An 11,016-nucleotide genomic window follows, 5' to 3' on the forward strand; every position below is an offset into this window, starting at 1 on the left:
TTAAAAAGATTTTTTAAAATGTTTTATTTATTTTTGAGAAGGGGGGGACAGCGTGAGCAGGGGAGAGTCAGAGAGAGAGAGACACACACACAGAATCTTAAGATAGGCTCCAGGCTCTGAGCTAGGTGTCAGCACAGAGCCCGACGCGGGGCTCGAACCCACGAACTGTGAGATCATGACCTGAGCTGAAGTCGGACGCTCAACCAACTAAGCCACCCAGGTGGCCCCTCATATGTGCTTGTTGAAGCAAGCCCCTCCGGGCCCCACCCTTCCCTACTATGCCCTGCACACAATAGGCACTAGAGGAGGCTGGTCAGATTGAGTCGGTTTGGCCTGTGGTTTTGTGAAATGCTTAGTGCACTGGGAGCTCCTAACCTTTCATTAGCTACCACTGCCCCCTGCCCCGCAACGGGGTGGCTGCCACTCCCATGAGGACTCACCTACTTGTTATCTGCAAGGAGACTCTATCCGGCCTTATCTTCTCCAACTGTATTAACAAAGCAATGGATTTTTTTCCTATCAAGTTATGCTTCAATATTAAATGAATCTTTCCGGGAGATTCTGCTGACGGCCCCTTCCATCCCTGAGGGTGGATGCTCCTGGGGCTGGGTCTGTGCTCGTCGATCTGACTTGAAGTCCGGCTTTTCTGAACAAGGGTGTGTTACCCATGGGTCTGAGCTAACGGTGCTGTTACAGAAACATGAGGGCTGCTTGTTTAAAAATGCTGATCCTTGGGGCGCCTGGATGGCTCAACTGGTTGTGTCTGACTCTTGATCTGGGCTCAGGTCATGGTCCCAGGGTCGTGGGATTGAGCCCTGCATCAGGCTCTGTGTTGAGTGCGGACCCTGCTTAAGATTCTCCTTCTCTCTCCCTCTGCCCCTCTCTTCTGCTTGTACTCTCTCTCTCCTTCTCCCAAATATAAAATAATAATAAATAAAGTAAAAATGCTGATCCTTGGCCCTTCAGAGCCACAGAATCAGACCTGGGGTAGAGGTTTGCACCAGACCCAGGAATCTGCATTGTAACAAACTTCCCAGTGGATTCTGAGGCAGAGTCAAGGCCGAGAATCCCTGAATTGGAGACCAAGAAAGCACGTTGCCAACCACTCAGATGTGAGCTTTAGCCACCATTCCTACACGTCCCTAGTGGGATCAGTGCCTCTAAGACTTGGGCTGGCGCAGCCCCACATCTGGGTGGCTGCAACACAGGCCACAGTGTCAGCTGGTGTCCTTCTGGCTTCCTGGGCTCATTAATCACACCCCGGCTGGCGTCCATTCACACCCAATGGCTGGGCCGGGCTGGGCCTGGGGCAGGCAGGCTGGCCGTAGGTCCAGGGAGCTGGGTCGGAGGGGCCCAGGGCCTACTTGCACAGAGAGGCTCGGACTTAGAGAAACTGCCTGCTCCAGGTAGCCTCTCTGGTGGCCTCAGTGACCCCATCTCCTGGCACTCACACCCCACATAACTCCCTCCCCTGGAGTGTGGGCTGAACTGGGTGGCTGGCTTTTAACAAAGAGAATGTGGCAGAAGCGATGAGACGTCACTTCTGAGATGAGGTCATAAAAAGACTGTGTTTTCTGTTGTGGGTGCTCTCGAACTCTCTCGGGTCCGTCGCTCTGGGGGCAGCCACTGCCCATGTGCATCCCTCTGGCGGGGGACCAAAGCCCACAGTCAACCATGTGGGTGAATGTGGAAGCAGCCCTCCCTAGCGAGGCTATCAGATGATACTGCGGCCCCCCAGCCCAGAGCCTGCCTGCAGCTCCAGGAGAAACCGTGAACCAGAGGAAGCCCCTAAGCCATACCTGGATCCCCGACCCCCAGAATCTGAGATTACAAATGCTTTTGTTTTCAGCTGCCATGTTCTGGGGTGACTTGTTGTGCAACAACGGGTAACTAGTGTACCTCTTCATCTGGGCACCTTCCAGGGACAGTTCTTCCTCCATTCCTCCCCGAATCCCAGCCACAGACCCGCCAGACACTGTACCAGTCTCCCTACTAGGGTGAGACACTTCATGTCCCCAGATCCTTGTAGACCCATCCTCCAGAAGGCCCGGGCCACCCAGTCAACATATGCCTCTACCAAGACTCAGCCTCAATGTCGCCTCCTCTGTGAAGCCCTCCTTCTCTTTCTGTGCCCACTGCAGCCCAAGCGGTTCCAATCAAAGCAAGTCAAAGGCATTTCCTTCCTTGTCCAGGTACAGTCTGTGTCTCCTGCCAGACCGTGAGCTCCTAGACAGCAGGGCCACAGCCGCGCTCGTCTGTCTTACCTGACGCTCAAGGTCTGACACAGAGCAGGCACGGGCGAGGTTTGATGAGTGAATAAACAATGAGCAAGGAGTGGCTGATTCTGCCCTGTGCCCCCACGGCTCCCCACCTCCCGAGGCTGTGCACTTTCACACTCAAGTACAGAAAACCAGATCTGTTATCTTCCCCCAGACCTAGCTTTTTCTCCCGAAGTCCTTGGTTCTTTTCCAGGACCGTCATGTCCCTGCAAGCCGGACTTCATGGTTTCCTCCTTTCCCACCTGTCTGCACATGCCATCCCTCTCGCTCACCCTGCTCACACCCCTGCATTCTGGCGCTGCTCCTCCCCCGCACGGCGGATGCCCACTCCAGACGGCCACCATCTCTCGAGAACACGGCGGCAGCTTCCCCACAGGCCCCTGCTCTTGTCTCGTGCACCCCACATGCCCTTCCAGACACCTTTAAAATGCTGCTTCAGAGCACGGAGGGTAGGAACAGGGACAGTGGATGTGATGGCATCTTATAACAGGGAGGGTGACTATAGCTACCTCAAGGCCACACTTTCACCAGTGCTGCAGGGACCCTGGAGTCGGGTCCGGACTCTTTGCTTGGCACATGGGGGACCCCAGGATCTGATTCCAGTGGAAAAGGCAAGAGGAAGTGGCACAAGTGGGGCTGTAAATCACCATCACAGCTCACACTGCAGAGTACCTGCACCAGGCCAGGCTTTGCATACATTCTGTCTCATTTAGTTAACATTTATTAAGCTTCTACTGTATACTACAAGCCATTATAGATGCTTTACAGTCTTGACTTGTTGAATCTTCAGAGGTACCCTATGAAAGAGGGTTTCATACTCAGCTTAGGACAGACAGCTAATAACAGGCAGGGCTGGTGGCCGAACGCAGGTCTGTCCACCTTCATAGCCATCTACCACTGTGCATTACCTCTTACAAACTTCTTAGGTTTGCAAACCACCTCCATGATTCTTCGCCACAGTCACCTTCCTTACGACATTTCCTTAAGTTCACCAAAGGGGCATGGTGGCTAAGGGCAGGCTTGGAATCACACTGCCTGTGGAAGACTCCTGGCTCCCTCACTCACTCTCTGAGTCTCAAAGTCTCAATTTCTTCCTATAAAATGGCACTTTCTCTCTCACTGGGCTCTTGTGAGGATTACATGAGTTAGACCTATAAAGTGCTGAGCCCAAAGTAAAAGTGGGTCAGGGGGCCACCTCCTAGAGTCAGGAGTAAGCATGTAACTTGCCTTGGCCACTGAAGTGTAGAGAGGAGTGTCGAGCCACGGAAGGCAGAATGCCAGCACACAGTCCAGCTCATGCAGCCTCTCTGTCCTCATGACCCCAACATTGCAAATGGCGGCTTCTCCCTCCACTCGGCTCCCAGAGGGAGGAATCCCGGAGCTGACCCACAATGGACACATAGCACTGGGCAAGAAATAAACCTCTACTGTTTGGTCACTTCCAGCTAGCCTGGCTTATACTGACCAATTCAGCCCAAGTCCAGTAAGTGTGAACTTATGAATGTTATTTACTATGACTTATTTCTTAAACACGAAGCCACATCACTTTTGCAGATGAAGACACACAGCACCACTTCCCATGGTTGATAGTCATGTCATAATTAAAATGAGAAATGTTAATCCTCGTACCAACTAAAAGCACCTGGCAAGCTCTTGCCACTCAAGAAGCAGCTTTCTTCAAATGTTTCCCTCTAAGATGCTGCACAGTGGCTGCAGATTTGGAAACCTGGCCAAAGAGTGCCCCAGGATGCTGCCCTCACCAGCCCGAGACAGGCCCAAGTCCACGGCCAATACCAACTCCACACGCTTGCGGGCGGCACCTGCCCCACTGCGGCGGTCCTTACCTCTGCAGACCGTGCCATTCTCCACGGCCTCGAATCCGGCTTTGCACATGCAGCGTCCGATGGGTACCAGCCACTCGCCGTCCCCATTACAGTAGAGCTTGATGGGCACGTCCACCTCCTCAGCATTGGCGATGCAGCTGCCCCGGGCAGCCACCAGCGATGTGCTCTCCGCCCCCGACAGCGTCTCCTGGAAGACGGCGCCGTTCTGGATGATGCGGGGGCACTTTCGGTAGAAGACACGCACGGCGATAAGGGACATGCAGCCACCGTAGTCCTGGAAGGCCAGGTAGAAGCCACTGCGGGACACCGGCCCGAAGCTCCGCACCTCGGTGTTGATTTTCATGACCCGGCCACCCAGGTCCACCTGGGAGAAGCTCTCGTCGGCCGCAATGGTGTCCACCTTCACCCATGGGTTCTCCATCCAGTTGGGGAAGGTCTTGGTGGCCGAGTCGAAGTCGGCCTCGTAGTAATAGAGGTTGAAGGTCTCCTTGCAGGAGCCAGGCACGCTGGGGATGCTGCTGCAGTCACGCACGGAGAACTTCATCTCCACGTGGATGCGGTGGGCACCACGGCGCCGGATGAACTTGGTCCGTAGCCAGTTGTTCTGGCTCGACTCAAACACATTGCACACCTGGTATGTGCGGATCGTGTTCATGTTCTCATCGTAGCCGCTCACCTCTTCCCACTGTGGGTGAAACGCTGGTCAGGTGGGGGAGGTGGGGCTCAGCCCCAGGGATCACTTGTCTACGGGCAAGACACAGACCCTGCTTCAGGGAATCCTTCCGTCTGCTGGGTGTAACTAGGGGGCCTCCTGGTCTAATGGGGGACGCACAGACTCTACCTCAGGTATCTTCTAGTCTGATGATGGAGACGTGATTCGTACCATCAGAGAACTCCCAAGCTGAGGCAGAGACATGGCCTTGGCTCCGAGGAATTCCCCAGACTGTGAGGGGAGGCATGCCAGTCTGATGGGAAGGGCACACATACTGCTCTTGGTTTTTCCCTGATTAATATGGGAGATGTGACCCTCAGTCCAGGGCAATAAAGGAGACATGGCCCCTGCTCCTGGGAAGCTCCCACCTGGAAGGAAAATCAGGGAGAGGCCCCCTCCTGAGGGAATTCCCTCTGCTGACAGCAGACACAGCTTTGTATCTGGGGAGTACTAGTCTGAGGCGGGAGACAGAACCTCTGCCTCCTGGGAGCTCCAATTCCGATCTGGGAGACACAGTCCTTGGCCCAGGGGATTCCCAGTCTGACGGAAGAAGGGCTCTCACCCCCGGGATGGGGAAGACAGGCAGTCTGTTCTGGGGCCTTAAGTAGTTAAGATGGTACCTGGAGGGAGACTTGCTCCCTGCTGGCCTGTGGCAGGTGCTTCAGCACCCTCCCCAGGCCCCAGCCAGGCTCCTGCACGCCCAGCTGAGAGCTCCCGAGCCCCACTGCTGGGTGTGGCTGGGCGGGGTCAAGGAAAGCTAGGGATGAGGGTGCGGGGCCCACATTGTCTCCTCTCAGACCCTCCCAGGCCAACCTTCACATACTGAGCCTTTGTTCACACTTTTGTGCCCTCCTTGAGCATCCTCTGTCTTCTCCGTCCTTCTGGAACCTCTCGCAGTAGGCTCTCTCTGGCTGAAGTGTCTGCATTCGCTGGCTCTCCCTTGGGTCTTTGGGGACAACTGGCCTGGCCTGGGCAAGGGCCAGGTCACTCTTGGCCCTCTGGGCCCGGTCTCCCCGGTGGGGCTGAAAGCTTACTGAGGGTGGCTATGCACCCTCTCTTTTGGCACTGGGCTGCCTTTACCTGGGGTGGGCCCAGAAGAGCCCCAACAGCAGAACACACGCTCCCACCCACGCCGGCCTGGGGTGGGTGCTGTAAGAGGACCTTGTGTCTTTGACATTATTGTCTCACATGGTGCATATTATTATCTCCATCTTACAAATGAGGGAGTAGAAGCCAGGGAAGTGAGGCCATGGGACCCAAGCCACACAGACCTAGACCCACTCCTGCACTTGCACACTCAGCCTCGAAACACAAGGACCCACAAGTGACCCAGGAGTCCCGGGTTCTGTCCCTGCTCTGCTAACTTGATGCATGGCCTTGGACAAGTCACTTGCCCTTGCTGGGCCTCTATTTCCCCAGCATGTGGAGGAGGGGGAGGCAGGTGGTGGTAGGGGCGTCACCCTCAAGTGGGTGTTCTTGGTCCACTGGCTTCCCTTGGATATCTGGGCCGAATCTGTGTGGGGCACTGTGGTGGCTGGCAGCCTGGGGAAGGGCGATGCTGTGAAGGGCTGGTGCCCGTGGGGAAGGCTGAGCTGGAGTTGGCCGGCCCAGCCTCTACGTCAACGGTGCCTCTGAAGCTCCCTACGTTGCTTTTTTTTTTTTTTTCGGTGGCACCATGTGACAAAGTCAGCCCCTTGTTACAACCACTGCTCTTCTTCAGAACTTAATTAGAGCACTTAATTAGAGCACTCTGCCTTTCTCCCCTCTCTCTAATTAACATGCGGAGGCCCTGCAGCCTAAACACCCCAAATAATTGCGTCCGGGGGCCCCGCAGCCCAGCCTGGCCTCATTACTGACAGGGTGGGGCTGTGGGCCCAGCCGCCTTCGCAGATGGAAAATTGGTGACAAGAAAGAGCCACAGAAAGAGGCCTGACCCTAGGGCCCTGCCTATTGAGAACACAGGCCTGGGGTGGGGGTGGGGGGATGAAAATACTNGTGGGGAGGGAGGGATGGGCTGTGGGGGCCCAGGGGGATGAGGAGGGAGTGGTAATGAGAACCGATGGCGAGGACAATGACGATGGTGGCACTACGATGGCTTCTTATCGCCGGGAGCCCTGCCTGTGCCGGGTGCTATGCTAGACACAGTGCAGGAAAACCTCACAACAACCCCATGCAAAGGACACGACCATCATTTTACAGATGGGGAAACTAACGCTCAGACAGGTTAAGGAACTGGACCCAAATCACACAACTGGTGAGTGGTAGATCTGGAACAGAATTTTAGGCACGTGTGAGCCCACAGCCTGTACGTGAGCGCTGGGTGGTTGGCACAGGAAGAAAGAGGAATCTCAGATTGTGCCTGTTCTTGCCCTTGGGGGACTCACAGCCTACATGGGCTCAAACCACCAGCCCCAGGAAAGTAGGGGACCCATGGAAGTGGTAAGAGAGTTCTTTGGGGGAGCCTTGTGTTATGGGTACCCAAAAGGCTCGGTCACAGCCCTGGATACAAACCTGAGCCCCATCTCTAGCTAGGTGTAACGTCCCTGGCAGACTGCTACAACTCTCTGAGCCTCAGTTTCCTCCCCTTATGATTGGAGATGACGTGTGTAAACATGCTTCCTTGATATAGTATATGATAAGTGGGTGCTCAGAAAATGACTTTCCTCATCTGTAAAACGGGGGCAATATGAGTTCCTGCTTCTCAGCCTTGCCCTGAGGGTGCTATGGGATAAAAGCTGAAAGCATCCAACATGTTGTCATGGTAACCGGCATTCCAAATAGTAGGGGACCAAGAAGGTGGGGCAGTGAGAGGCCAGCCCTGGGCTCTGAAAGAGGGGAAGGGATGGGATTTAGGGGGCATCCAGGCCTTGCAGCAGAACCCAAGGTCTTTGGAGGGACTGGGCAGGGTTTGGGGACCACTGACTCACCCCTGATGGAGGATGCACGATCCAGCCCAGCTCCGCCGTGGCTGTGGTTGAGTCCATCAGCGTTTCTGTGAGGAAAGCAAAGAGTCACTGCCGCCCACCTACTGAATGCTGTCAATCACCCCAAGGCCTCCGCCCCTCAAGGGCCTTCTCTACAGAGCACCACCCACTTCCATTGCAGCAATCATCTGGCTGTCCCACCCCATAATCCCACCCACTCCCATGCTCCAGCCAATCGTCTGATGCTGCTCCTCCAGGCTCCACCTCCTTAAAAACCAGTTCCAGCCCTTCTACTCAGGGTCATGCCCTTTCTCAGTCCATCATGTCCCACCAACCTAGCCACTGCCACTTCCCTCCCTTACTGGTGGATTAGGGTTTTAACCTGGAGTCTCCTGGGTGGGCTTCCGAGAGTCCACCAGGTGACCCTTGAAACTTTATATAAAACTTAGGAGTCTATTTGCTTTTCAGCTTGCATCAAATTCTCAAAACCTGAAATGTGGGCCTTACAAAGGCCTCCCTTTTGTCCCAGCTGAGCGCCATCAGTTACCCTACCTTGGCTCTCTGGCCCACACTTCCAATTAGGGACACCCTCCCTCCTCTCCAGGCACCTGGTGTCTCCTATAGTGTCCCCACACTGCGGCTCCCTCCCTGAGGCCTCGGTCAACTGTGCCCCGGGCATAGGGCCCGAGGAGTGGAGAGGGGTTGAGGGTGAGCGCTGTGCCATGTGGGTCTAGTCTATCACCTGCCCTCTGGGGATTCAGGAGATTCGAATCAGCTTCTAAACCAGCCAGGGCCCCACTTGCCCACCCTCTTCTCTCCAGCAGCTGGAAGGAAGGAGCCACATAGCCTATGACAAAGGAGACCCCCCAGGGCCAGAAAGAGCCCTATCCAACCCCCCCCCCAGATAAGGCTTAGGACCCCTTCTTACTACCCCTCCCCTGCCACAAGGAATTCGACTCACTTTTTGAGCTGAACTGCAATGCACTGAACAGATTTAAAATTGGTCCCTTTCAAGCATTCATTCAACAAATACATCCTGATACCCCTTATGTGCCAGGCAGTGGGTACCCTGGGAGGGAAAGCGGTGAATAGCAAAGCCTCACTATGGAGTTGTTCACAGTCTACTAGTGGTGATGAGGCATGAATACAAATAGCCATGAGAGAGAAGGCACAGAGAACTAGAAGTCACAGCTGGACCTTCCTTACCACCTAGCTCTGCAGGAGTGGGTAAGGTGTGTTTGCTGCTATGCCCCACTTCTGTGCCCATGCAGACATCACTTAATCAGTGCGGGAGTGGGTAAGGTATGCTTGCTGCTATGCCTCACTTCTATGCCCATGCAGACATCACTAATCAATCCCCACACTCTATGGGTGCACGATGCCTCTCACCACAGTGTGCCAGGAAGCTAACATCTGCCATCTGAGATGCTATCTCTGGCCCAGTCCAACTGCCTCATTTTGGACATAGGGCAACTGAGGTACAGAGAGGGGAAGAGACTTCCTAAAAATCACATAGGAGTTGGGGGCCAAGTGGGAGGTGCAGATCTCCTGCCTCCGACCCTATAAACTTCTAGAGACTTAGTTGGATAACCTGGCCTGGATGAACTAGGGTGAGGATAGTTGGGGCGGGGTGTACAGTGCCCAGGCCACTGTGAAGGTCGAAATGGGAGTAACAAGGTCTTGAACTAAGGTAGGGGTGGTGTGGATGGGAGGAAGCAGTTAGCTAGAGGTGACCCCAGTCAGACCCACGAGCTGACAACAGAGGATGAAGCAGTGTCCCCGTGACCGCCTGTGCCTTACGTTTGAGGTCACTATGTCCCTTTGCACTGGGGGCTGGTGAGGGGAGAGGAAGGGTGCCAGGGACGGTGGAGTCCAGTGCCAAGGGCGTCTTTTTTGATGGCAAATTGGAGGGAAGTTCTATTGTGCTGCTTTGGAGCTGAAAAAAAGGGTTCCTTTTCACACTCCGAATGCTACAGATTTTTCTTCCTGGAGAGAACAAGGGCTGAACTTTTAACCTGTTTTCTCTCATCGGCCTCAGCCAGAGACGCGCCAAGCCGGGCTCTCTGCCTGGGCCTGAAGAACAGCTGCTGGGAGCCTCACCGAACAAGGGAGAGGAGACTCTGCTTGGGACTAGGAAGGAGTCGGGTGGGGGAGGCATGCCTGCCAAGCAGGTGGCCCCACCCCTTGGCTGGATTCTTGGGCTGACCCAGAGGCCAAGCACCAGAGGATTCCACGGCCCAGAGGAGGGGCTGTGAGCTGACGTCCTCATCGTATGGGTGGAAACTCAGGCCCAGAGAGGGCAAACGACTTCCCAAAAGTCACAGACTAAAGGCTGGTACTCACACTCGGGGCTCCCGGGAAGCTCAGTCTGGGGTGGGTGTTCTACTGCTCTCCTCTGCCTCCCCCTGCACCAAGAACCAGCAAGCGGGCGATCCTGGAAGACCAGCAGCCAAGGAGCTGGTTGGTTTGCAGACAGGAAAGGGCTGAGAGAGGGTGTGAAGTTTGCAGATCTCCTGGGAGGGAGGGAGGGGGCTCTCACCTCTCCATGCCTGTCCTGGCTTTACCTGGAAGCCTGCGTCTGGGAAAGCCATTACCCCTCGGGGCGATGGCAGGAGGAGACCCATGGGTGCTCTCCACTAGCTTTACCTCAGCCTTTGGCTCTCCAGTGTGGACACCTCCCTCCGCCCTCTGCACAAAAGGCAGGGAAGCAGAGAAGATAAACTAAGGGCCAGAGGGACTTCGATTCCAACACCTGCTTTACCATCCCCTCGCCTTGTAACCTTGGAACTGTAGTTTTCTTAAGCCTCAGTTTTCACACCTGGAAAAGGGCCATAGTACCTTCTGAGTGTGGCCAGGGACTGAAGGACAGGGGAGTGTGTTAAGCTGGAGTCTAGCACAAAGCAGAGCCTCAGTAAGTGCCAGTTATTCTTTTATTTTAGGCTGAGTGTGGTGCTTTTTGGCTGACCCAGTGCCTGCGCACACGCCATTTCTTTTGGGCTCGTTAGGTGGCCCCTGAGAGTGAAGGCGGGTCTGAGAGCCCCCTCCCCTCCATTCTAGATGGGGCTTGACAACATCTGACAAACATCAGCCTCTTGCCCCAGCGCCGTGGCCTCTGGGGCGCCCTTCCTGGTCCTTCTGATGCTGCTTTCCTGGGATGCCCTGAGTTTCTTCTTTGTTCCCCTCAAACCAAGCACAAAAGTCACAGTCAGTTCCCCCAGGGAATCTGGAGTTAGTAGTTCCTGCCTCAGGAACCTGGT

General features: G+C 55.1%; 1 protein-coding gene across 1 annotated transcript in view; it reads right to left on the reverse strand.

Annotated features, from left to right (window-relative positions):
- EPHB2 (EPH receptor B2) overlaps positions 1–7,819 on the reverse strand; it is a 123,522-nt gene extending 115,703 nt beyond the window's left edge. Inside the window, exons 1-3 of the mRNA XM_077775534.1 lie at positions 7,763–7,819; positions 5,456–5,572; positions 4,124–4,808 (exon numbers count right to left, since the gene is read on the reverse strand). Coding sequence (XP_077631660.1) covers positions 4,124–4,808; positions 5,456–5,572; positions 7,763–7,819 — 859 coding nt within the window. The remainder of the gene's footprint in view (positions 1–4,123; positions 4,809–5,455; positions 5,573–7,762) is intronic.
- Positions 7,820–11,016: the final 3,197 nt, after the last annotated feature.

The sequence above is a fragment of the Crocuta crocuta genome, unplaced genomic scaffold, assembly GCF_008692635.1.
Source record: "Crocuta crocuta isolate KB4526 unplaced genomic scaffold, BGI_CrCroc_1.0 scaffold127, whole genome shotgun sequence".
In the NCBI taxonomy this organism is placed as follows: domain Eukaryota; kingdom Metazoa; phylum Chordata; class Mammalia; order Carnivora; family Hyaenidae; genus Crocuta; species Crocuta crocuta.